This window comes from Cotesia typhae, unplaced genomic scaffold (assembly GCF_013202065.1).
Source record: "Cotesia typhae breed Kobodo isofemale line unplaced genomic scaffold, CoteBio_Ctyphae contig_5, whole genome shotgun sequence".
Classification (NCBI taxonomy): domain Eukaryota; kingdom Metazoa; phylum Arthropoda; class Insecta; order Hymenoptera; family Braconidae; genus Cotesia; species Cotesia typhae.
In genome coordinates, this window is record NW_027423757.1 from 859,197 (window position 1) to 884,245 (window position 25,049).

Here is a 25,049-nt window from a genome sequence, read left to right on the forward strand (position 1 = left end):
TGTAGTCAGACGAGAGTGTCCTACAAAGTGGGGGTAAGAAAAGAGCACGTTCTGGCCACACTGGGCCTGACTCAAAAAGCCTCGATGTTTCTTTTGTCGGATCTTTTATAACCCTTGACTCCGAGTTCTCGAACTTTCCTATTGTCAACCCCGCTTCGTTTTTGGGGACAGCAGTGGGGACTTTCGATTTGCACGCCCGGTGACAAGTCTGAACTACTTGTCAAAAATCGAACGGTAAGGGAAAACCCTCATTTATCGTGGCGTCAATAAAGTGGTCAATAACGACCATGGGAAGTTCAGTTTTCCCTGTCACAAAGTGAAGAAAAGAGCCACTTGCAAAATGAAACTTCGATAATTTAATCAGGAATTATGAATTTGTGAAAATTACCTCGTGTTATTTTTTGACGATTTTCAAAAATTTATATCTCCCAGGCTTTTGAAAATTAAGGACTCAAAATGTAGGATTAGGTGTCTTTTTATATGTACTTATAAAAAACAGAAAAAATTCAACTGGATCAAAAATTATGATTTTAAAAATTAGGTGATTTGGCACGGAATGACCCATGTATAAATATTCGTATTTGATTTTCATAGAATTTTAATAATTTTTTCCGGTCGCTATGGAGATATTATCTCCACAGCGGAAATGGTCAAACAAAGCTCCTGTTAAAAATTCTATGAAAATCAAATAACTCGTCTCAATCCAAAATATCTCAGCAAATGCCCAAACACAATGAAAATTAACTTAGCTGATAGTTGATAATTTTAAGAATTTTTGTAACAAACAAATTATAGCAAAAAAAAAAATTTATAAAAAATATTATAATGCTGAAGTTAGCCATCAGCTGTCAATTTTAAAAATTTTAATAACAAATCAATTACAATAAAAAAATGCTTCTAAAAATTTTTCGCTTGTAATTTTTATTAATTTTCACATGTGGAATTTTTCAATTTTATTTTTTTTATAATAATTGCATTGTTATAAAATTTTAAAATAATTATTTAATTTTATTTTTTTTTTATAATAATTACATTGTTATAAAATTCTAAAATAATTTTTAATATCTGCTAACTTCAGTGTCATAAAAAATTGATACTTAGAAATTTTAAACAACTACAAATGCAATTTTTTTAAAATAATTTTTTGGAGCAAATTTATTTGTTAAAAAAAATTAAACAATTGTCAAGTGACAGCTAACTTTAATGTCATCCAAACACAGCTTCTGTTAAAAGCAGAACTCAAAATTTCAATTTTAAAAGGTTCTTCACGGAAAATTGGCACACCCTAAAATATATATACATGTTTCTTACTTACCATCTGTTAACAACAAGACTTACTATTGAACCGTCGTAGTCAACAACACAGGGTGTGAAAACGTGCAATAAAAGTCAGCTGTCCGGCTGAATAGTTCATTACATGTGTATTATGGAGGGTAGAGGTACCTCTACCCTCCATACGCTATCTGTATTATTTTAGCAATTTTATAGGTTATATTTACTTAATTACATTCAACTACGTAAGTAGTTTAGGTTTTAAATATTGCATTTCTCCTCACTACAAAAGTCACAAAAAATATTAAATTATTACGTCCTTTTGCTACACTAGAGCCACTTTGGCAATTTTTTGAATCATAATTTGCTGTTTACTGGTGGACACTTTTTCAACTGATTCCCCATACTAGATGGTCCTCCTTACCTCTACCCTCCATAATGTGTATTAAGATCCATGCCGAATATACAAGAATAAACAATGGCATGTAAAATAATACAATGTTGTGGAACTATTGCTCGCGTCCCTCTTATTTCGCGAGTTTTAAATAAAGGTTTTAAAATATTCACTACTATTTGCTTATTTTATTTTAAAATATTAAATTTCAGAATTTAATTTTTTTGTTATTTTAGGTCCAAGTTTTTCTCATACTATTATACAACATAATTTTAAACTACCACAAGTGCAGAATTCATTAATTAATGTTCGAAATGTTTCATTTTTTAATCGATGTAAGTAATAAAAGAGTTTAAAGGACTAATATATAAATTGTGGGTAGATTTATATAATATGATTTAAATGAATTTCAGATCCTGCTGAACGATTATGGAAAAGTGCGACGAGTGTTAGTAATGCAGGAAGAAAGCGAGGAAGAGGTAAATCAAGGAGATTGATAAAAAATTTGAACAGAGGACAAGTAATTGGCGTTGGAAAAGTTAACATGGTTTGGCCAGGTTTAAATGCTCCTATAGTAAGAGGAAGAGAACTCGTGGAGCAAAAACAGCTTCCAGAAAATCCTGATAGAGAAAAACAAATTTTTAAGTTAAGAGATTCAATTCAAAAAAAGAGAAGAGTTAAATTACATCCACTAGAGAGGGGTTGGACCGGTGGAAAACCTGGCGGAAGAAAAATTGGCCCACCAGATCCTGTTGGCACTGGTTTTTATAAATTTCAATATTATGCTTATATATAATGCTTACCATAATTACGTATATATTAATATGTACTAAAATTATTTCGCTTACAGAAAAATTTGAAGGATTTGAATCAGTTATTTTGGAATACAAACTAGTTACTGTCATGACTGGAAATATGGGTAGAAAAAGAAGAGTGAGCGCTATGGTCATAACAGGGAATAAGAATGGCTTGGCAGGGTTTGCCGTATCTAAAGCATCTGAAGGGAAATCGGCATTAAGAATTGCTAAAAATCGTGCTGCAATGAAACTTATGTTTATTAACAGATATAAAGAACACACCGTATTCCATGATTTTTTCTGTCAATTTGGAAAAACTAAAATTTTTGTTACAAAAAAAGGTGAAGGATATGGATTGAGGTGTCACAGAGCAATCAAAAGTTGCTGCGAAATTATTGGAATAAAAGATTTACATGCTAAAGTTGAAGGATCTCATAATTTGCAACATATTATTAAAGCTTTTTTTATTGGTTTATTGCAACAGGTATAGTCATAATTACTTTCATTATTAATTAATATATGTTTTAACATTGAACTAATAAAAGCTCTTTTAATGAAATTTAGAAAACACATGAGCAGTTGGCTGAAGAAAAGAAAATGCACCTTGTTGAATTCAGAGATGAAGATGATGATTTTCCTACCGTAGTAGCTTCTCCTGCCCAAGTAAGGAAAGCAGAAGAAATAAAATCAGACGAAATTATGGATTTTACTCAATACGTTATGGGGGGTAAAGTAGTGTTAAAAAAGAAAACATTTCCTCCATTTTTTCAACGCCTTCCTTCGTGGACGATTAGGTTACGAAAGACAGCATATTTAAGAAACAAGGATGAAGTAAGAACACGTTTGTATGCTGAACATGGAGAGTTAAGAAGTTTCTATACTGACAAATATCCAGAAGCAAAACCTAAGTTATGGAGTAAAAATTTAAGAAAAAAACAGGAAATTGAATTTGAATAAATTTACAATTATATGAGATCTTGTATACGAATAAATTGGTTAAAAAAAAAAAAAAAAAAAAAAAAAACAAAACCATTTATTTATAATCCGATATTGCTTTTTCAGCTCAAAAATAAAGCAAATAAATTTTTTACAAATTTTTCCTTAACCGCATTAGCCGAACTAATTTGAGTTCATTGAAAAATTGAGCTAAGCTGAACAGACATTCTAGACGACTTTTTTAATCTATTAAATTGTTTAGTTAATATTGCCCTAGAACACCAATAGAAACGTAGTGTTATTTAAAAATATTTGAAATAAAAAATTTTATGATTCAATAATAACAAATTAAACACGCAAAATCTATTTTAATATGTTTATTATTTAATATTATTCATTTATTTATTCTATAGTTCGGTAAAAAGTTGCATCTCGATTTAGAAAAAAAAGTTATAAAAACAATCTGAAAAATTTAATCTCTACAAAATAAAGAACTGAAAAATATAGTTTGGTAGTTTGAAAATAATTGACGACGAAATTCGATGATCTATTTTTTGCTTCTCTTTTTGGACTATCATATGATTATTCGATATTATTGGAGTTGTGGTAAAAAATATCTACATTTTATTTTGACTAAATTTTGCGTCATCAAATCATTATAGAGTGCATCACTAGAACTGATTATAAACTGGGATCGAAAATTGAAAATGATCTATGATATTTGAGAATGTTTTGATACACTTGTCACATTCCACTTTACTGCATTATTAATTATTCCTTCGTTGGTCGACTAGACGAAAATTACCTCTTAATACTGGTTAAGCTTCGAAGGGTAACTATATCGTTCATTTGATGGAATATTAGATTTGTGTTTATCTCAGTTAAGAACGTGGGTTTGTGTTGAATTACATATGAGCGTTCCCTATATTCTTACTCGAATAACGCTGAACACTATTGTTATAGTATAAAATAAATAATAACAAATTTAAATAATAATTGTTTATTAAACTTAAATAATTATCAATTGAATATACGCTCTGAATTCTATAAATTATTAAATTCAACCATTCAAATTAAATAGTTGCAATTCGTATGTAATTATTTATTCTAATGCGTATTTATATACTTATATCTCTTAAATTTACTTTATTCAAACGTTTAGTTATTTATATTTAATCTTAAAAATAGAAACGCATCCGTGTAAGTAGTTACTTTAATTAAACTTATTGGCAATTTATATACAATACAATATACTCTTGGCATTTATCTGTTACACAATAAAGTTCTTTAAAGTATCAAGTGTGACTTGATTTTTTTTTCAGATTTATTCATTTTTATTTTTTTTTTCTTGATCACGTGAGAAAAATCAAATAAAGAGTGCGAATAACGTTTTTTCGATTTTAATTCACGTAAATAGTTTATATTAATTAATAGTATACATACTCGTTATAAAAGCAACCAGATCGAGTAATAATCTATCATCATTACTTAAATTATCTTTCATACTTAATCAAATTTTAATTTCATATAAAGTAACAATTATTTTATAGCCTATTTAAACGTAAGAAAGAACTTGATAGTCACAGCTCAAGTAGAAAATTATAGTATTTTTGTATATATCCAATCATTTTTAGTAAAGAAATGTAATACAAAAAAAAAAAAAAAAAATAAAATAAAATAAAATGAAATAAAATATGAATATCTTAAACTTACTAATAATTCTTTAACTGTTTACTTTTTAGCTTTAAATATTCGACATGTTCATTATAAATTGAGTTTTTTAAACTGAAGTGTTTAATTTAATGGGATATTTTTTGTCATCTTACATTAATTTCAGTCATATTGTTCAACACTACAAATAGACTTTTCAAAAGATCCAACAATCTTTGTTATTAACTTTCATCAGCTATTCACAAACATTGGATACCATTTTCTCCATTTCAACATCTGTATCAATTTCATGATGAATGTGATTGCTGCCTCCGACATTAGTTACCGGAGTAGCTATTGTCACTGTTGATGATGTACTTGTTGGCGGTGTATTTGGCGTCCCAGACATTTCCAATGGTGAGCTTGGAGATTGCAAAGGTTCAACTAGATCTTCAAGGCCCTGAGGTGTTGACAGTTTATTAAGAGCGTCTCTCAAAAGTCTATAGTGTCTCTATAAAATTTATAATTCAGATAAAGAAGATTTTTATCGAATACAATTAAAAAAATAAAATAAAAAAAAAAAACAATAATAATAACCTTCAAAGCCAAAGCATTAAGGGAAATCGTACGAGCAGAACGTTTATCAGATCCATAAGTTTCCATATCCATAATCCAACTTTCTAATTGGGCTACTATTTCATGTCTCTTAATCCAGAAATGCGTGTGAATAACCTGAAAATTTGTATTAATTTTATTATTTAACAATTTAATACACTGTAAATTAAAAGTTTTTTAATGTTGAAAATAAAAGAATTTTTAATCATTTCTAAAATGATGTAGAATTTTAAAGATAGAAAAGGAAAATTATTTATTTTTAAGTAATAATTTCAAAACCGAAAGTATTGTCTTAATTTTCGATACACAAGAAGTAAAAAAAAAAAAGCTTCATAATATACTATTTTTATATTTCAATAAAGATGGCCTTAAAAAACAATAAGCAATGAGTTTTTTAATAAAAAAAAATTGTATGACTTTTTTCGATTCTCACGCTATAATTATTTGAGGCAGCAATTTTAAACAAAAAGTTTTTCTTCATAATTAACTACTTTCTTAACAAACGTTTGGAAGAAATGTCTTACTATTTTTTATACTTTTTAGCCTTGTCTACATATTAATTAGTTTCCGTAATGTTTTTAAACAATAACTTACTTCTTTGAAACATGGGCACGGATTTTTAATTTGATCAAGCATTGCCCATTTAACAGTCGCCAAACAAATATTAGCATTATATTCTTGACTAGATTGAGCACCACTAGCAGTTCCGCGAGACCTTTCATAACCTGGTTCGTTGAAATAAGGTTCGGGTACTAAGATTAAAGATTGAATGGACACCAAAACCTGTTAAAAAATTACAATAATAATGTTGAATGTAATAATTATATATAAAACTATTTATTTATTACATTATTTTTAATTAATTACCTGTAGAAAACTACTAGTGTGAGCGTTCCATTTTTCTTCGGGTCTACCATGCCAAGTATTCAGTACACTGAGGCAAACTTTTCCATCATTATACAAATTAGGATTGAATCGTACAGTGTGTCGACCAGTTGTTTCAAGATTAATAAGCATTGGGCTGTTTGGATATTCAGGTGGAAAATAAACATCAAATTCAAAACAACCATTGGCATATGGTGTTTCTGCTGGACCTGTTATTAGAACTTTCATAATATCTAATCTATCAGTATCGCATCGAACAAAGACACTACTACTATAAGATAATGGCAAAGCGGTCGACAATGTTACAGCTTCTTGAGCTAATCTTTTGACTCTTGTAGGATGGCTTCTTTCTCCCGCCGCTCTCATATTTGACTCAAAATGATAAGATACTGCAAATCGGTATCCACTACCATCAGGATTTTCTGATATCATTTCATATGTGTCAAATTGAAGACTTTTCATCACATCTAAATACCGTTGTTCTATGGATTTTAAAGGTAATTCAGTAACAGTAGGGCTTGGACTGACAAGCTCTTCACCAATAACAGTAAGTCTTGAAGTCGCATTTTGGACTAACGTTGCACTTTCTTGAATATCAGGTATCAATGTTGCTAATCCTTCATCTTGCTCTGTATCATCTGGGTATTTAATAACACCTTTTAATTTATTACTACGCGAACGATTGATTTTATGAACGTATGTATCTACACAAACTCTCATAGTAGAAAGAAGTGAAACAATAGATGGATCATTTGATTTACCAATTCTTGGCAATAACAATAAAGCTAATTGCGGAGACAGTGCCATTGAGCGTAGTAATTGAAGAACTGCGCGGTACAGTGGAATATGACGTGCCATGTCTAAAACTGAATCATTTCTCAAATACGATGATAACGCTGGAAGAAGGCACGATCGGGATATAAGCTCGGCAAAAGTCGCAGGAAGTTCACGTTGTGGATGACTTCCAGAACCAACGTAGCTTGCTAATACTCGAAGAAGAATAGTAACATGCTCTTCTTCCGAACGCTGACGTAACAGTGCTTGTTCTACATTCCAAGATTGTTGAGTTGATCCTGTTCCAAATCCAGTACCTTTTGCCCAATACAAATGAGATTTATCATCGCTACGGCTACTGGTTTGATTATTTTTTTGGTCTGATAACTCATTGTATCCTGTTTGATGAGTAAAGATTGCCAAGCAATTAAGTAATAAAAGAATCGCACCAATATCAACCATAGTTCGTCGGAGTAATAAACCATCATCAGTTGTTAAAGGTGTTGCTTTTAATAGTTGTTTTAAAACTTGAAAAGGTAAAGTTGGTAAGGAACTAGCTATTTGTGAGTTGAATACATCACCACCTTCTCCATCATCTACTACACCCAAAGCCAGCCGTAACAAACATTGTGCTTGCTTTCTGTTTTTTAGTAACACTTCAGCATAACCGGGAAGTCTAAGGAATAATCCAAATGCCGTTAAGGAATGCAGTGGTACATAGGGAACTGAAGAAGTTGCCCGAGATGAATGTAAATTTCCACCTTCCTCTAAATCTTCATAAACATCTTCATTGGTTTCGACTTTCACCCATTCAGTCTCAGTTTGTTCAGGTAGCGAGGTCTTTTCTATGAATGCTCGAGGTTGACTTGAATCAGGATAAATAAGAGGAAGATGTTTTGCTAATACTGCGAGACCTCCAGTTGCACTGAAAACACTTAAAGCACTTTCTATACAACGATAACTCAATAAATCACTGTCATCTAATTTAATTGAATCATCTTTGTTGTCTTTGTTACGTTGATGAAGTACCAGGTGTAAGTATGGACTTGATAAAGATAATCCATTGTCTTCTGCTATTGCAAGTAATTGTGCAATACTTAGTGATAATGGTAAAACTACGTTCGGCCGAGACGAGTGGGATAAATATTGTTGAGTTAACGAATTTATAGAACTGTCTTGAGTACTAGTGGTTGTACTTTTTGACGATGATGATGATGATGAAGTTACATCTACGAAAAAAAAAAAATAATAATAATAATCATAATAAATAATAATACAATTAATATAAAATATAAAATATAATACTTAATATAAAAACTAGCACCAAGTAAACCAAAACGATTTCATGGGGAAAATTTCTTAAATATAGTAGGTAAAATAACTCAGACAAAAAAATGTTTCAATTAAGGAGACAAGGATAAAAAATGATTATTGCTTTCAAATGAAATTAACAAGTTGAACCAATTATGGAATCATACCCGAGTCTACACGGGATTTTCTTATAGTAGGTCCACGAGCTTGTGATTTATTCGAAGCTTCTTTAGCTCGTTTATCCTTGGCAGTATTTCCAGCTGCAACACTTAATTTGTCCACCACCAAAACCAGACTTGATTCCAAAAGCTCCCGCGAACAATTTGTTCCGGTTGTAATAGTTTCATTCTCCTTAAAGTTATTAGGTAGTAGCAAAGTGAGCCAAGAACCTGTGTTACCACAGATGTGAGATTTGTTGTATTTAAAATCTTTAATTTCGAAAACTTTTAGAATATTTAAAACAAAAAAAAAAGAACTAAATTTTATATAAACTTAAATACTTTAGTACATCGATTTTTATAATCGCGAGGGAGATTATTTTCATCAGCAATTAAGAAAATAGATATTACAAATATAAATATGCATGATATTCTGCTTCATAATTATTTACCTGAAACTTGTTGTAAAATGTCCGCCATTGTTGATTGCGTTGAAATATAAAGCAATTGATGATAATGCCCTAATGGATGAGCTGGATGAGGAAACATTGATCGTATAGTTTGATTTGATGCATTGTTTGACATTGGGACATCTGATACTACAGACACTAATACTTTCTCCTCTTCTAATAACAATTGAAGAATCAACCGTCGAGTGAATCCAGAAATACCAAGTAGATATTTCATATTAACTAAAACGTAAAAAAAAATTTTTTTTCTTTAAATCAAAAGTATTAAAAATCAAGATATTAACTTATCACGCAAATAAAAAATATCATATCCTCATAGGACATATCATAGTAAGAACAAATATACATTGAGTTTCATAGATTATATGAGGTTTCATATGTAAGTTTTTTCGTCATTTTATAGAATCTTTTCATTAGAAATATATTAATTACTTACAAGGAGAAATTCGCTCTTGTGAAATCACATCAGTCAATAATTCAGCAAGTAATTTTTGATTGTGCGGATGACACCAACAACATTTTGAAAGAAATTTAATTGTAGCATTTTCCAATTTAGTGTACGATACATTTACTCTGAAAAATGGAAAATGTTTTAAAATTAATAAACTGTTAATTTCTTAAATGATCAAAAATAAAATATTTCTACATAATAATACTTACTCAGCAAAAGAAGTGGATGGACTCTCAACAGGTTTGCTATTTAATAAAGTAACAAGAGGTAACCAAAAGATACGACCTTCTTCACCTAACCAATCTCGCATTTTACCCTCTGAACAAACTAAAGTTAAAAATTCAACTACTGTTGCAATACTATCTGGATTATACATATTTAGTCCACTAATATTCTGGGTTTGGTAAACGGTTTCACCAGCTTTATCATTATCAGTTAATCCACTATTTACATTACTTCTGTTGTGACACTTATTAACATCAAGTGTACTATTTTGCTCTTTTATAATCTTCATATGAATTTTACAAAAGGCTACAATGGTATTAACTAAAAGAGATGGAAGACCTGAATCAATTAGTTGTTGAATTCCAGGAGTTGAACGTGCTGCAGTTGCAACAGTTAATAATTGTCCTTCGGTTAATTCTAGATGCTTACATTCAGATATATGTAAGCGACAATACCATTCTTCTGTATTAGCTTCACTTTTTTTATCATCCGTTTGACTATCACTTTCTTTGCGATCATCTGATACTGATGCAAATTGATCCGTTGCTAAATTCGGAACCAGAATACGAACTTTTTGCAAAAGTACAGTAAATAAAGATGGTCTCACATAACAAAAAGCGCATAGAGTCGCATCAATTGATTGTTTTAATGCAGAATTTGGTTGTAACAAAAGAGTCCATTGATAAAGAGAATCAAAAAGATCATCAGTTAACATATTTTCTAGATTATACGTACGATTTTCAATTTGCTGCGCTTCCCAAATTATTGTTGAAATACAATGAATATAAGCTGCAGGTGGATTGATAATATTTGGATTATTTTGAGGACCTTGTGTGATACTATTTATCGAAGATGTATGAAGCCATGTGAGTACGGCTACTATACGAGCTTCAGTATTAGCATCTTGACTGTTACATAACTGTTGAAGTAGCTCTATTATTAATTGTATTATTGATGTTTTCTGAGATGATAAAGATTTTTGAAACAAAAAGGTACATCGATTGTTTAAAAGTAAACTGATTAGTTGAAGTCCAAGTTCACGAGAATGCAATCCAAGCTGTAGAAGAACTCTTTCTAAGTTAGATGTGAATAATGATGGCGCTGGAAGTAATAAAAGTGTACAACAGGCTTCAATAAGACCTGTAACTGATGCTGCAGAATCGAGTACACTTTGAGATAATGTTGAAGATAATGCACTGACTGAGAAACATTGATAAATCAGTCTCAGCCAACCTAAGCTCATTTTAGTCAGTTTTTCTTCATCGATAGTTTCATTTCGTGATTTAATATCACCAAATGCTGTTGTTCCCAAAATCCTGATTTGACTAAGACTGATATTAGTTGAATCTCGAGGTTTATAAAGACGTACTAAAACTGCTGATGTTACTTCTGGTTGCGCAAGAGTAAGTCGAATAAATGTTAAGCCAGCGGTAAGCATTGGAGGACAAATCGGTGTAAAATCAGAGTTGGCTTCTCGAGAAATTTCGAGCGCTACAGCTGAAGGACAGGTAACTAATGCTGTGAGATGAGGCTGAAGCTCTACTTCTTTTAAAAGAATAGCACATGGAAGTGTAATTGTGAGATCAATCCAAGCTTCACCTGGGAAAAAATGATAAGACCAAGCAGCAGTTCTTGCTCGTCTATGAGGTGCAGCACTTTGAATTAATACATCAGCTGGTTCTACCATAGGTTTTAACCACGATATTGTACCAAGAGGTGCAAAGTTTAATAATCCTTCTTCATGAGATTCTAAATTACTTGTTGATTTTTTACTTGACGTACCAGTAGCTATTACTAAGTTTGGTACATTTGATAGATGTTGCATTACAAGAGCAATAATTCCTGGTGTTAACATATTGGTATTTTCGTATCCATAATTTGTACTACTAGATTTTACCATATTTTCACAGATTATTTTAACACCACCTAATTCAGTAAATATCGCTAAAGATGTTTCATTATCTAAGACCTTTAGAATGTACCAAAGGAGTGGCTCTGAAAGTTGCATTACACCAAAATTATGGTCCGTATTAATTTGTTCATGAGAGGATGACAAATAGTGATACAATGGGTTCAATACAAATGTTGGATTCGTTGCTTTCTTGACAAGAGTCATAAGAAGCTGAAAAGTAGCATCTGGAATAGAATTTGGATCACCAAGCTCAGGAACTGTGCTGGACGTAGAATCTTCTCCAAATAACATTGCAAGTGATGAACCTGTACTGTGTCCTAATGCTCCAAGTAATCTTATCATTGTTGGCTCATGTTGTAAAACTGTATCCGCGACACAAGGATGACGACGTTTAGAAGTTATACCTTGGTTTGATTTTATTGATGTTTGTTGTTCGGCGACTTTACTCTCATCTGTTTGTGAAATATTAAGTTTTTCACATTGGTCTATATTTCTCGTATCTGATTTTTGATTTATGTCACCGATTTCCATATTCATTGGATTTTCAACACGTGACACACGTGGATTAGGCAATGGTGTTTGAACGAGTTTACAAACTAGTTGTACAAGAGCAACAATAAGTGCATCCCATGATGCAGGCCGTCCTTGTTTAGAAGTTGCGCCAAGAACGCCAGAAAAAAGTCCACCAAAGCCACCAGATTGATTTGTTGAGTCTACAGCACCGCTACACTGTGCGCCGATTCTGGAAGTTTGAACGTAAGTAGAAACTAAAACTCCAACACATTCTGTTATACTCATGGCAGTTCCCAGGTCTGTATTCATAAAATTTAGGTTAATGAGAGAAGTTATGAGAATACATTGTGCATCCAGAGGACCTCGACGGGCGACAATAACACCTCCTGGTTGGATGAGTTCGTAAACGACCCATAGTAAAAGTTCTTTCAACGTATTGCCCAATACACTTCCCGGTGTAATTACATCACAACGCATTTCAAGTCGAAGCAAAAAATCTTGTAATGCTTCTCCTATTTTAGGACCAGCAATCATGCATTGTTTATCATGTGGCTCAATATTTAAACCATTACCAGAAAGAAGTCGTAAAAGTACTGGTCCTATATTACGATTTTTAACAATGCAACAAGCCATACCACCTAGTAATCCGTCTAAAGGAGTATTTATACTTGGATCACTATGATCACTTGGCATTGGTTCATTACTTGCTAGTGTCAGAGTTTGTAAAGCAAGACACCATGCGCGCAAAGAAATTCCAGGATGCCAAAGAAGAGTTGATATAAGACCAGAAATTGCTGTTGAGCTCAGGGGGATAACTGGTACTAATGATGGATCAAATTGATTCGAAGTATTCGCAGACGGAGTTTTTGACGCATCTAAATTTAATGTTAACCACAATTGTAATATTAATTCTAAATTTATACCGGAATTTTGAAATGACATATCAGTAAATATTTTATCAAAACATCGCATCAGCATCGATAAACTATTAGGTATTGAATCAGCAGAGGTTCTTATATCGTGATTTCTTTCTGTTGACCCAATATTTCTCAACAAAAACTGTTTTGATCGATTAGTTTCTACTGGCACTTGAATTGGTGCATTTATACTTCGCGGTAAATTATATGCTCCTAAAGTTGAATATCTTCTTAGGGCTATTTCTACTCCCATTTCTACACCATATTCTAACCGGGCATCAAGAGCTGAAGATATTCCTGAACTTGCTGATGGTGGAATTTTGGGAACAGAGTTTCCTTTTTTTAACATATTTTTTCCTCTTTCTAAAATGTCGTCTAGAAAATCTTCAAGTTCACTGTCATCAGATTCTAATAATGATGGCAATTCAAATCCATTTGACTTTGAGGTTGATGGTGTAGGCGGAATCGTAGGAATACTATCTTGTGTATCTTCATCCACTTCACCTTCAGCGAATCCTTCATCATTTCCCAATGTTGTTCCAGATCCACCTGTTCGAGCCGTTCCTGCTAAATCATCATCCCCCCCTTGTTCTTCTTCACTCTCAGCGGCATCAAAGTTTTCTTCTGTTTGTACATTATCTTGCATTGAAAACGGCTTTGAAAATAGTCGCCCACTTTCAAATAAATCTTGTAAAAGACAAGTAACAGCATGTGACATCCAAGCTGCATCTGATTTGCTCATAGATAGTTTTATTAATTTTGATAGTTGATCTTCTGTCATTAAATCACTCAAACTGATTATAGGCCGTGTAGATATTACTAGTTTGGCAATTATTTTACAAGATAATAAAAACATATCTATATTTGCAGTGTTATGTAAAATTAAAGCTACGAGCCCTCGTACAATTGGTAATACAGATTGATATGACAAATATAAAAGGTTGTCGACATCTGCATCAAGAATATCTGACTTTGAATTTGATGCATTGGCATTACGATTTGAACGAGGTGCATGGTGAAGATCGTTTCGTTTTATCATATCTCTAAAGTGTCGAAATGCTGAATGCTGTTTGAGTGTTTTCTTCAAATGTTTTTCATGACTTTTTAAAACCTCTAACTTATTTGACAATGTAGAAATTGGTGGTCCACTCGACCAAACTAGACCTTGTGAAGTTGATACATGAATGTACTTTTTTCCTGGATCACCATCATGTAATTGTTGTTTTTGATGCATAAGTCGTTTTTGTAATTTTTTACGATAATTACGTGAAGCATTTGAACGACTAGCATTGACGTATTTTTTTTGCATTGCTAACTCACCTTGTAAAAATTCCCAACGTGAAGAAATACCTTTAAATAATAATTATAAATTTTAATCAAACATAAGTATTATCAATCAAACATAAATAGTAATTCAATAATACATACCATGTTCTTTACTTTTTCCATTTTCGTCAGAATATGTATAGTAGGTGGTGGCTGTATCTAAACAGACGGACAAAAATAAAAGGATCCAACCAATAAGATTTATATCTAACTGAGCTGCATTGGAAGGTTGATAATCAGACATTGGAATTAAAAATCTTCCCAATGTTCGAACCATTGCGTCAATTACTGACGATTTATTAGCTCCAGAAATGAGGGATTTTCGTCCAAGGAATGTTAATAATATGAATACCCTAAAAAATTATTTTCATTAATAATAAATCGAATGAAACTATCGAATCACTAATTTTTTAAAAATTATAAGAATAATAATTAATTCTCAGGGATTGAAGATCTTAAAAAATATATAACTAATGATAAAAATCAATTATGTACCTATCTTGTGGAAAAATATCCGTGGAAGATGATGAATATAAATTAATCAATGTGTTAGATAAGAAATTACCCCACCATGGTTGATGTCCAGCCATACGAACTAATAAAGCAACTGCGTGAAGTTGCAATCGTGGAGCTGGAGTTACTACACAAATTGAGTGAAAAAATCGCTCACAAATGGATGGAGTAAAAATTTCACAGATAGATGATGGAATCTAAATTGATAACATTTATCAGTTATAAAAAAAAAACTTAAAAATAATATGAAAATAAATACGTACTGTTGGAATTGGTCCAATTTCATACATAGTATAAAGGAGAATATCGGAAAGTGTTTCGCCAAGAATTCTTAACTTATCACTTGGAACATTTGACAATTGCGTTATCAAAGGCATTTCAGCACCTTTCCAACTTTCCAGTCGACACCATACACCACGAATAATATTCAATTGGTGTTGAAATGCAATACATTCGTGATATGTAGATAAAATTTTACTCGATGGTTGTTCTTTATTTTCTGTAAGATTTTTACTTCGAGAAAGATAGTGTTGCATATGCACAACATTGGGTGTTTCAGTACATAATAATGGATCTAGTAGAGCTTTAAGTTTTTCAGTAGCTAAACTGAATCGACATTGGATGTCTTCAGCTAAAGTTGATAATATATTACATTGCGAATCAATAGTTGCGATCAAATTTGTATCATTACGATTAATATCATTTGATTGTGCATGGAACATGTCAGAATAATCTTCTCCTGGCAAAACTACTATGTGCCCATAAAACATTCCTAAAGGTATTTTACATCTTGTTGTTGTCATTCCATATCGACCTATTGTTGTGATTTTTAAAAATCTACATACTGGCGGAGGTTGAAGATCATTAACAATAAGAGGTTTTGCCCCAATGTCTCCAGCAACAACAAGTCTAATACCATCTTTTTCCTCACTCTTTGTCCAAATGTCTATTGAAAGTGAAACCAAATCACTACAAGAAGGTATCATCAAATCTGTAAGTAATACAGGAGAACCAAAATCTAAAACGATGAATCTCCGTGCTCCTGAATGCATCCTTTCCACGACTAAAGCTTGTTGTGATGGTAAGCTAAGTAATCGCGCCCATGGGAAATTGATTTCTTCACGCTAAAAATGTTTTTAATATTAATTTAAAGTTTTAATTAATTTTTTTATTTAATTATTCACGCAACGAAATTAAGTATACTTAAACTAGTAATTATTAATGGCGTAATGAATGTGAATACAATATCGATAAATAGAGTTTTTTTTTTTTTTCAAGATAATTCAAATTAAAAGTAACACATGTAAAATACATAGAAAAAAAAATATATGATGGAGATAGAGATATCTAACTGAATGAAATCTAACCTTTTTTATATGATTATCATCGACATTGGACACAGTAGAATTGTTATTCAACGCGAAAGATTTTTCTTTTATAATAGAGGATGTTAAATTTTTTAAATTTGATGAATCAGTTTGATTGACGTGCCATTTTTGGTCATCTCTCGTCATATTCACTTCATCACTGTCCGATTGATCATCAGATATAATCGATAATTGTGTTGTTGGATTTTTATTCATTTCAGCTTTACAGTGAGTAAGTAGAGCTTTTAAATTCTGTTCGCATGTAGTTTTTAAATTTGACCCTAGCGATTCAGCTTCCAAGCTCTATAATTTATACAATAATTTTTTTCACAATCTAGTGTTTTTCTAAAGTACCTAACTCAAAAAATTAAGGAAGTAGAAATTTTCATTAGGTGTCAATAAAAATTTTAATGAAAAATCTGTTAAAAACTTTGAATTCCATAGAAAGTAGACAGATTTAGAGGGTTTTGCAAAAATACCTAGACAATGACCAAAGAAAAATTTCATGGAAACTAAAAGGCGCTTCTGATACTAAAAATGAATAGAAATAACTTTTCAAGTATAGTCGAGAAGTTTGATAGCTTGATTCATAAGATTAATAATCATATAATAATGAAGATAATAATCAACATTCTGAAAATTGGAAACTCACAGTAAAATGTTAGCTTTTGAAAAATTGAAAAGATCTACGTCTCTTCTTTCGTGGGCTTCATTCCAGCTAACAGTCTACTAGTTTTTAATTTTAAAATTCATCAAAAATATTTTTTTATGAGAGAAATAGTGAACTGAGTAAAGGAGTTATTTGTAGAGTTTTCTTTACGATTAAATGCACCGATACATTATAATAAGAAACTCAAGGGATATTGCAATTTTTGAATGAAATTAATAAATAGTGTAACATGTAATTGTTTTATTAAAATTAAATTGGTCGGTATTAGATTATATAATTATATTCGTATGGAAAAATTTCAGTCATATTTTTGAGAGAAAAATTACAGTTGTGATCTATAGGGTAAACGTTTTCCAGTTTTTTCCAAACAGCTTTTAGATTACTTTGCCGATCAATTCTAAATTTCAATCAGCTCTATTCTCAAATAGTGTGCCTAATGTGGCAATCCGGTTTAAAATTAAGTAATTCGTTTGATTAATTTCAGTGAGAAATTAAAAAAAAAAAATGTTTTTTTATAATAGTAGTTTAATTCATCGACTGATCAATTTTTGCAAACCAATGCGTTTTAATAGATATGACATAAAAAAATCGGATTTATTTCATTTGAAAGAGTATATTAAGTTTTCAACCTAATGAAATTTCAAGTCGATCGGTCGAGTCATTTCAAAGATATTCGACTAAAAATTTTTGAATCCACTTATATATTTAAAATTTTTTATCTTGAAAACAGCGGTAAACTCAATCATTACCACAGGAGTCAGCGTACTTTACATAATTTTTAGATATGCGTTTAATATTTGAAATAACCATACATATATTTTTTTCAGAATATCTTTGAATGGAGATCCGAAAAAAAAAAAATAAAATTTTGTTTCATTTCTCGATTATATTGTAATGAACATAAATTTACTTACATAAGATGGCTGAACAGTTTTGAGATCTGGAACACCATTATTCGTGACGTTATCATACAGACTTGTGAAATTAACAGTATTTCCCACTGGATCCATTTTTTCCATTTTGGTACCGTCAGAAACGGAATGACATGTGAAATGTAATGGTTCAGCCTATAGAACCGATTAATTAATAATCTTTCTCAAATCGTTGATCGAATAGTTTATAAAAATATATTATTACCTCTAATAAACCTTTCGTGCTATGATTTGTATACAGAGATTTTAGTTTGTTCGGCACAACAAGTTCACTACTTGAATGTATTGGTAGTGTTAACAAATCTCGTAAATCAATATGATCCTGTGAATACATATCACCACTTGACATGGCAGACGAAGTTTGTTCACCAGTTACAACTGATGCATAAGTTAATGGTAAAGAATTGGATTTAAGAGGCATTGGAGTTTCAATGTCAAATAATTTTGTCTCAAATGGATTATTATATAAACCAAATCTGAAAATTTATAATTATTATATTTTTGAGTAAAAAAATTTTTATTTTTTAAATTTCTTAAAGGAGTTACCTGGTTGCAAGTAATAGGTGGTATGGATTAACTCGATTTGACATTTCTCCAGCAATTCGTTGAAGAATTGTAATGCATTGTTGTGCGACATTGTGATTTTGATCAAGTGGTAAAAGTCGGTTAATTAAAACTGTTAACCAACGTAAAGATCCTGCCCATCGGATACTAATAATTGAAGGCAGGAGTGTGATAAGAACAGATAATACAGCTGCATCAAATGAATTCAAAGTATTATCATCTAGATTTTTTAAACCTCTGAAAGCAAAATAATACAATTTATATTGTAATAAAAAAAAATATGTAGAAAAATAAAAAAAAAAAGTCATAATTATTAGTTTAAAAGGTTTTAAGATGTCACGTTTACTTACTCACTGCATATAATTATTAACTTAACACATTTATGAGCTATAGATCTACCAGCATGGAAAAGACAAGTACGTAGAAGTTCTGGTAAATGTACTTGAATACATCGAATAGTGTCCAATTGAAAAGCTTTCGTTTCCGCAACATTTTGTTCGACACGTAGTCTTAAAAGTCTGATAGATGTTACCCATATTAGAATATCCAATGCAAGTGATTGCATGATGAGTGATCTATAAAAAAAAATTTTTTTTTTTTAGACAACAACGTCATTTTTACACAATATTAATATAATACATACTTATCAGCCCCTTGTAAACATGCGATGTTTACTAAATTTTCTGTAAATAACGATGAGTCTAACATTGCCCATCGCTGAGTACGTTCATTCGGAATACTTGTAGGTTGAACAGTTCTTACAGTAATTGAAATTTCATGAATCCAATCACATCCAATATAGTACTCCAACTTTTTATGAGTATTGGCTGCAATTCTTTCAACGGTAGTACCGGGAAAAAAAGGCCCAGCATCGTCTATTCTTAGTTTCTTCGTTGTTGGCGGTTTGTTATCAAGTAAATTGACTCGAGATTTTGAGGTAGATGTTCCACCATCTTTAGCTGGGTCAATTAGCGCTTTAATATGGACGAGTAGTGTTCTTGCCTTAGTGCGAAAGAGTTTCGGACTAGTAAGAGTTACACAGCCGGAATGATCAGAAAGATCCATACACTGTTTTAAATTTATTGGTCCACAAAGAATTTCTGTGTTGTGTTGTCGTTGAAATTCTTCACTGACAATGGGATTTTCTCCTTTTTGCTCATTATTTAAATTAAACTGTATTTTTTCATCAACTGGAGTTAAATGTGATTTTTGATGTCCAAGACCCGTGATATTTTGTTTAAGAAGAGTCACTTGAATATTAGGTGGCTCAAGGCATGGAGAATGAAGACTGAATCGAACATCTATGTGTCCGATATTTCCAACTACTTTTCTGGGTAATGTAATTTCAAATATATGCTCATCCCACGTAGTAGAATCATTTTGAAGTCGCCATGTGCGTGTATGATGTTGATTTTCAGATTGATGTAAATGTTGTGGGTAGCGTCTTTGCCGTTGAGCTTGCATCATTTCACTCCAACATGAAGGGACTGTTGCACTGTATGCAGGAGACTGTCTATCAAAGCGTGTTAAATCATATAAACTCCGTAAATCTGAGCAAGTTAAATTTGGCCTGTGCGCAATTATCAATTCTTGATAAGCTGTTGAAGAAGTCGAAGTACTTGGCGCAGTTTGCTCACTTAATACTGCAGATTCTGTGACCATCATATTTATGTCATCAATGTCATCCTTTCCTTCTAAAGAATCATCTTCATCAGCTGTAATGAAAAATCGTAGAGTTCCATTACTTGTACAAACACATAATCGTTCTAGTCGACTGCAATACGTTGCAGATATGAATTTTTCTCCTTCTGGTCGAGATTCAGATACTATTTTTAGGGTGGCTAAGTTTAATATTCTTACTACGCCGTCTTTACAGACTAAAGCTATTTGACCCCGTGGTTCATTAGTATTTATATTACCTTTACTTGATGAATATGATTTGTATTTTTCTTGTAACGGTAAAAACACATGTGCTATAGGTGTTTGATTTGCTGATAATTCGCGTTTTACAACAGGTTCAGTTATAATTTTAGGAAATTTTTCTGAAAAATCTAAAGCATAAACTAATAGTAAAGCTTTTGCAGAATCTACAAAATTATGATTTTCACTATTTATTGTTTTGTTCTCTGATGAATCATCATTTTGATCCCAATACATGTAACTTTTTGATGAAAAAATTTCATTTTCTTCATCAACATCCATTTTATTTGTGTTGACAGGTAAGTCTGAAGTAGTATGTTCTGTTGATTGGCAGGTAAGTGCAACATACAGATGTTTACCGTCTTTAGTAGGTCCAACAAAAGTTATATGTAAAGAAGGATCTGCATCAATTACGAAACTTTGTAAGACTATAGGATCAGATTTTACATTTTTTGTTACATCTAACACTTTTTTATGAATTTCCGAGACATTTGATGTTGAAGCTAGTTGATCAGGTTCATTGATAAGATTAAAATTAGCATCATAAGGAGTAGAGCTTGTCGTGGAAGGTTGTACATATAACCCAAGTGAAGCTGGATACAATGTGTTTGATGAAGATGCATTCAAACTTCCATCTTTATTTGAAAAAATTCCATCAAAATGTGCACCCACAATCATATCTGAATCTACTTCTTCTATTACTGGAACTTCATAGAGTAATTTACTCATACACAGCTCTTGATAAAGACTATCTTGACGACCACTTGTAGAACTGGAACTAGTTCCAGTGCCTGAAGGTGTTTTTTTCATTTTCAAATGTTTTTCAACGTTATCATTGTTTACTTTCGATGTCGCGACTTTGTGGTGAAAATCATAAAGAACAATATAATGAGATTTAGCAGATTCTTGGTTATCACTTCCAATTTTCATTATGTCTAAACTATCACTGGCAGCACTATTTACACTATTCATTGCACGAACTAATGATGAAGATGTCGCCATGTCTGTACTTGCCCAAACATTCTCTAGTGTCCGTAAGTGTGACGCACTATTGCCGGAATTCATAACAGAAATTCCACATACTAAACATGATGTAATATTCATGTCCATACATTCTGGAATTGTGGCAGAATTAGTAGAGCCTGATTTAAATTTTGGTTCATCTACGTTTAATGGACTGCCTATAATTGATAACGCTGTTAAGTGAACTTTATGAAAATTTACACTTTTGAAATCACCCAGGGATTCGCCCTCAGAGTTGAGGTTTGACAAATAAGTATTGGATAAGTTTTTTGTAGCGTAAAATTGTAAAGAATCTGCATTATTAGTATCTTGATTACATGATCTAATGTAAAACGATATTTCACCCTGTAAAAATAATCATCATATGTTACAGTTATGAATAACAAATAAATAAATTAAAAAATTAATAAATGATACCTTTAATTGACTGTTAATATCCCAAATATGAACAAAACCACTATGAGATGCCGTTGCAATAAGTCCGGGAACGTTTGTTGTACTGATAATTTCAACGTTCGATTCACAGGCAGGGGCTGTAGCAAGGGTAACTGATAATGGAACATTTTGCGTATATTCCCCCCTAACAAAGGGACAGGTAGGTGAATGACGCTCATGTTCAGACCAAGGCTCATCAGTCGGTTCCCAGCATACTAAACAAACATTACATGTGAAGCACATTGCTCTATCTTCGGCTGTTGCGTTTGGTTCGTAATAAAATCCCGCTTGTGCCATCTGACCAGGTAAAGCCCACCTGAGAAACATTTCTCGGTTACTATATCTGTCAGTAATAATAATTGAAATATATGTACGTAAATATATATATGCATACATTTTAAATTAAATAAAAAGTATAAAAATTAAATTATTTGACCGCTTTCATTTTATTAACTTACTTGTAATTCATGTGAGGCCATTTTAAAAATGTTTCTCGTCTAGCTGCTTCACTGAACATCGGAGCTTTGTCAGCTGGTCCATTTTCCGAAATAAAGCCAGGAAGTAGGCCGTTGAGACGTTCATTAATAGCAGAAGCAATAGGTAAAGCTGGTATGTGTTTGTTTTGTTTTTTTAATTCTGTCACTAGCCCAGAACATACAAGCTTGAGTACTCCATGGGGCAGTTCGAGACAAATTGTATTCCACTGTAATTTATAAAAGTAATAACCATTAAATTAATAATAAATTAATCTAGGTGTTTGAGTAAAATGAAATTAAATTGTTACTTTTTGAGCTTTGATGCCTTTTTTTTGAGTTTCTTGTGCAACAAGAATTTTATTCCACAATTCCTGTAGTACACTGTGCACGTGATCAACCCCAGGTAGATCTACCAATCTAAGACACTGATGCAATAAACAAGCTTCAGAAAGTAACAATTCTAATTTTATTATATCTTCACTTCTGGAGACTGGTGTTTGAAGTATGGTATCCAACAATAAAACACCATTGTAATCACTTCTGACACCAATTCCTTTGCCATTTGTGTACAATATTTTGTCTACACCATCGGCGAGATAAACTCCCAGTAATTTTCCATCAGTTTTATCTGTAATGGTAAAAAAAAATGCCAATATGAATAATTAAAAATTTATTTGAGATTTATAATTTCATTTATGGAATAAAAAATAAATAAAAGTTAAAAATGCAGCTATTAATAGGTTTTTATGTAATTAAGGTCATAAAATAAATTTATCGTGGTGGTTGAAATTATTCATGACAAATTTCTTGGAAAATGATAATTGAAAAGATGTTAGAATACTTAAGTTATGTCTCATTTTCAACATAAACTATTGACCTTGAAAGTAAAAAAAAATGTTAATGTAAGTTTAAGTGATACATAACAATATTACAATATATGAAATAAGAGAACAATGATAAAGGCTGTTTGGATAAGAGAACAAGTTAAATATAATAAATATAGTGACAAAAATTATACCTGATATGATACTTTGTTGTAGAATTACCCCGAAATTGACATCAAACACATATACTTGCGCATTACTAGTTGTAATCAGCAATACGTTTAAATTAGGATGATAGATTATACTTCTGCATTCAGCATCTATATTAAGATAGCCGTCTTCTTTTAATAAACTCGAATCATCATCAGCCATTTCGCTAATATAAATAAATAGTTTCAAAAAAATAGTCTAATGCTCGTACATCACGGAAAACATGGCGTTCTAATAGCCACCATGTTTTAAGGAGAATGTCAGTAGATTGTACACTGAAGTTGCTCGACTATCGAGCAATCGATATATTTAAATCATTCAAATGAAACAGAACTGAAGTGAGCTGAAACTGAAAAGTTCTGTGTAGTTTTTTTCATTTTTTCACGAGCAAACTTTTTAGTTAGGTATAAAACTATTATTGTAAATTGTGTTTTATAATTTTTTAATATCAGATAGATGATGATATTTTAGATTAAACGAGTGGCTCTTAACAATAAGTAGTTTCAATATATTTTTAGGAATTTTATTTTTCTAATTAGGTCTCAAACAAAATTTAGAATTAAATAGAAAATTCCTGATATTGGGAAAAAAAATTTGATGTATAAATGCTACAGTTTAAAAAAATAATAGATACAAATTTTTTAATATAATTTTTTTTATGCTTGATAAATATTGGATATTTTGATATTAATATCTAATTAATTGAATAAAATGTGTGTAACAAATTTCTATACAGTAGGTCCTAAGTTAAGTATTTTTTAAAGTTGCTAGACATGAAAATGCCGCCACCTTATGTAATAAAGGTGCATTCTGAAATGTGCTACGAGAAAGGTATGTTGATATCACTTCGCACAGGAACAAAATTTAAATTTAAATACAAATGGTCATAAACCATTGAATATCGTTAAAAAAAAAAAAAAAAAAAAAAAAAAAAAAAAAAAAAAAAAAATCAAGATAGATTTTCACAGATAAAGTCAAGTACTAGTAGAAATATTTCAGTATCCATTGTTATTTAGATTGTTAAGATTTTAGTTTATAATTCTTTATGCGGAAAGCACGTAATTTTTCATCGGTAATTTAAAACAATAAATATAAATTCATATGTTAAAATTATTATTTTCATATTTAATAATAAACATTTTTCAAAAAGAAAATTTTAATAATAATATATTATATTATAATATAATAGAAATATTTTTTTTCCTTCTAAAAACTCATTAATCGTTGAAAATTGGATGAAGAGACAAAACCCATCTCATTAAAATTTCATCATTATTAATTTTTTTATTTTTAGTAGGACTTTCTATAGATAATTTGAATTAATATTAAAGCCAATATTAATTCCTACAATAAACATACATCAGATTGTGAAGTTAGTCAATAGTCAAAACGCAAAAAATGGAACCTGATTCCTTATTGGTCGAAATTAAGGCGCATGCGTAGCACGCTATTTAAATTTCTAGTGTAAAATAAAATATATGTTAGGAAACAATCGTAAGACAGTTAAAT

The 25,049-nt window shown here is 31.1% G+C and overlaps 2 protein-coding genes across 5 annotated transcripts; one reads left to right on the forward strand and one right to left on the reverse strand.

Moving 5' to 3' along the window:
- Positions 1 to 1,377: 1,377 nt before the first annotated feature.
- On the forward strand, positions 1,378 to 5,092 carry Mrps5 (mitochondrial ribosomal protein S5). The gene is made up of 6 exons (XM_074248854.1): positions 1,378 to 1,517; positions 1,607 to 1,823; positions 1,903 to 2,001; positions 2,080 to 2,427; positions 2,517 to 2,947; positions 3,028 to 5,092. The coding sequence occupies exons 2-6, from the start codon at positions 1,751 to 1,753 to the stop codon at positions 3,418 to 3,420; spliced, it is 1,344 nt and encodes a 447-aa protein (XP_074104955.1). The 5' UTR covers positions 1,378 to 1,517; positions 1,607 to 1,750; the 3' UTR covers positions 3,421 to 5,092.
- Positions 4,595 to 23,777, reverse strand: Bruce (BIR repeat containing ubiquitin-conjugating enzyme). Of its 4 annotated transcripts, none has more exons than XM_074248850.1 (21): positions 23,525 to 23,777; positions 22,815 to 23,134; positions 22,489 to 22,733; positions 22,013 to 22,346; positions 19,296 to 21,940; positions 19,003 to 19,227; positions 18,635 to 18,889; positions 18,294 to 18,564; positions 18,071 to 18,223; positions 16,487 to 16,789; positions 15,383 to 16,243; positions 15,102 to 15,316; positions 14,709 to 14,959; positions 9,923 to 14,630; positions 9,699 to 9,835; positions 9,245 to 9,484; positions 8,802 to 9,023; positions 6,532 to 8,552; positions 6,259 to 6,447; positions 5,647 to 5,781; positions 4,595 to 5,560 (listed from the first exon to the last, which is right to left on the reverse strand). In XM_074248850.1, exons 1-21 carry the CDS (start codon positions 23,700 to 23,702, stop codon positions 5,306 to 5,308), a joined length of 14,163 nt encoding a protein of 4,720 aa, XP_074104951.1. In that variant the 5' UTR covers positions 23,703 to 23,777; the 3' UTR covers positions 4,595 to 5,305. The 4 variants fall into 4 exon arrangements, with proteins under 4 accessions (XP_074104951.1, XP_074104950.1, XP_074104954.1 ...); XM_074248849.1 differs by having other exon boundaries at positions 22,013 to 22,373; XM_074248853.1 differs by lacking the exon at positions 16,487 to 16,789 and having other exon boundaries at positions 22,013 to 22,373.
- Between the last annotated feature and the right edge of the window lie 1,272 nt (positions 23,778 to 25,049).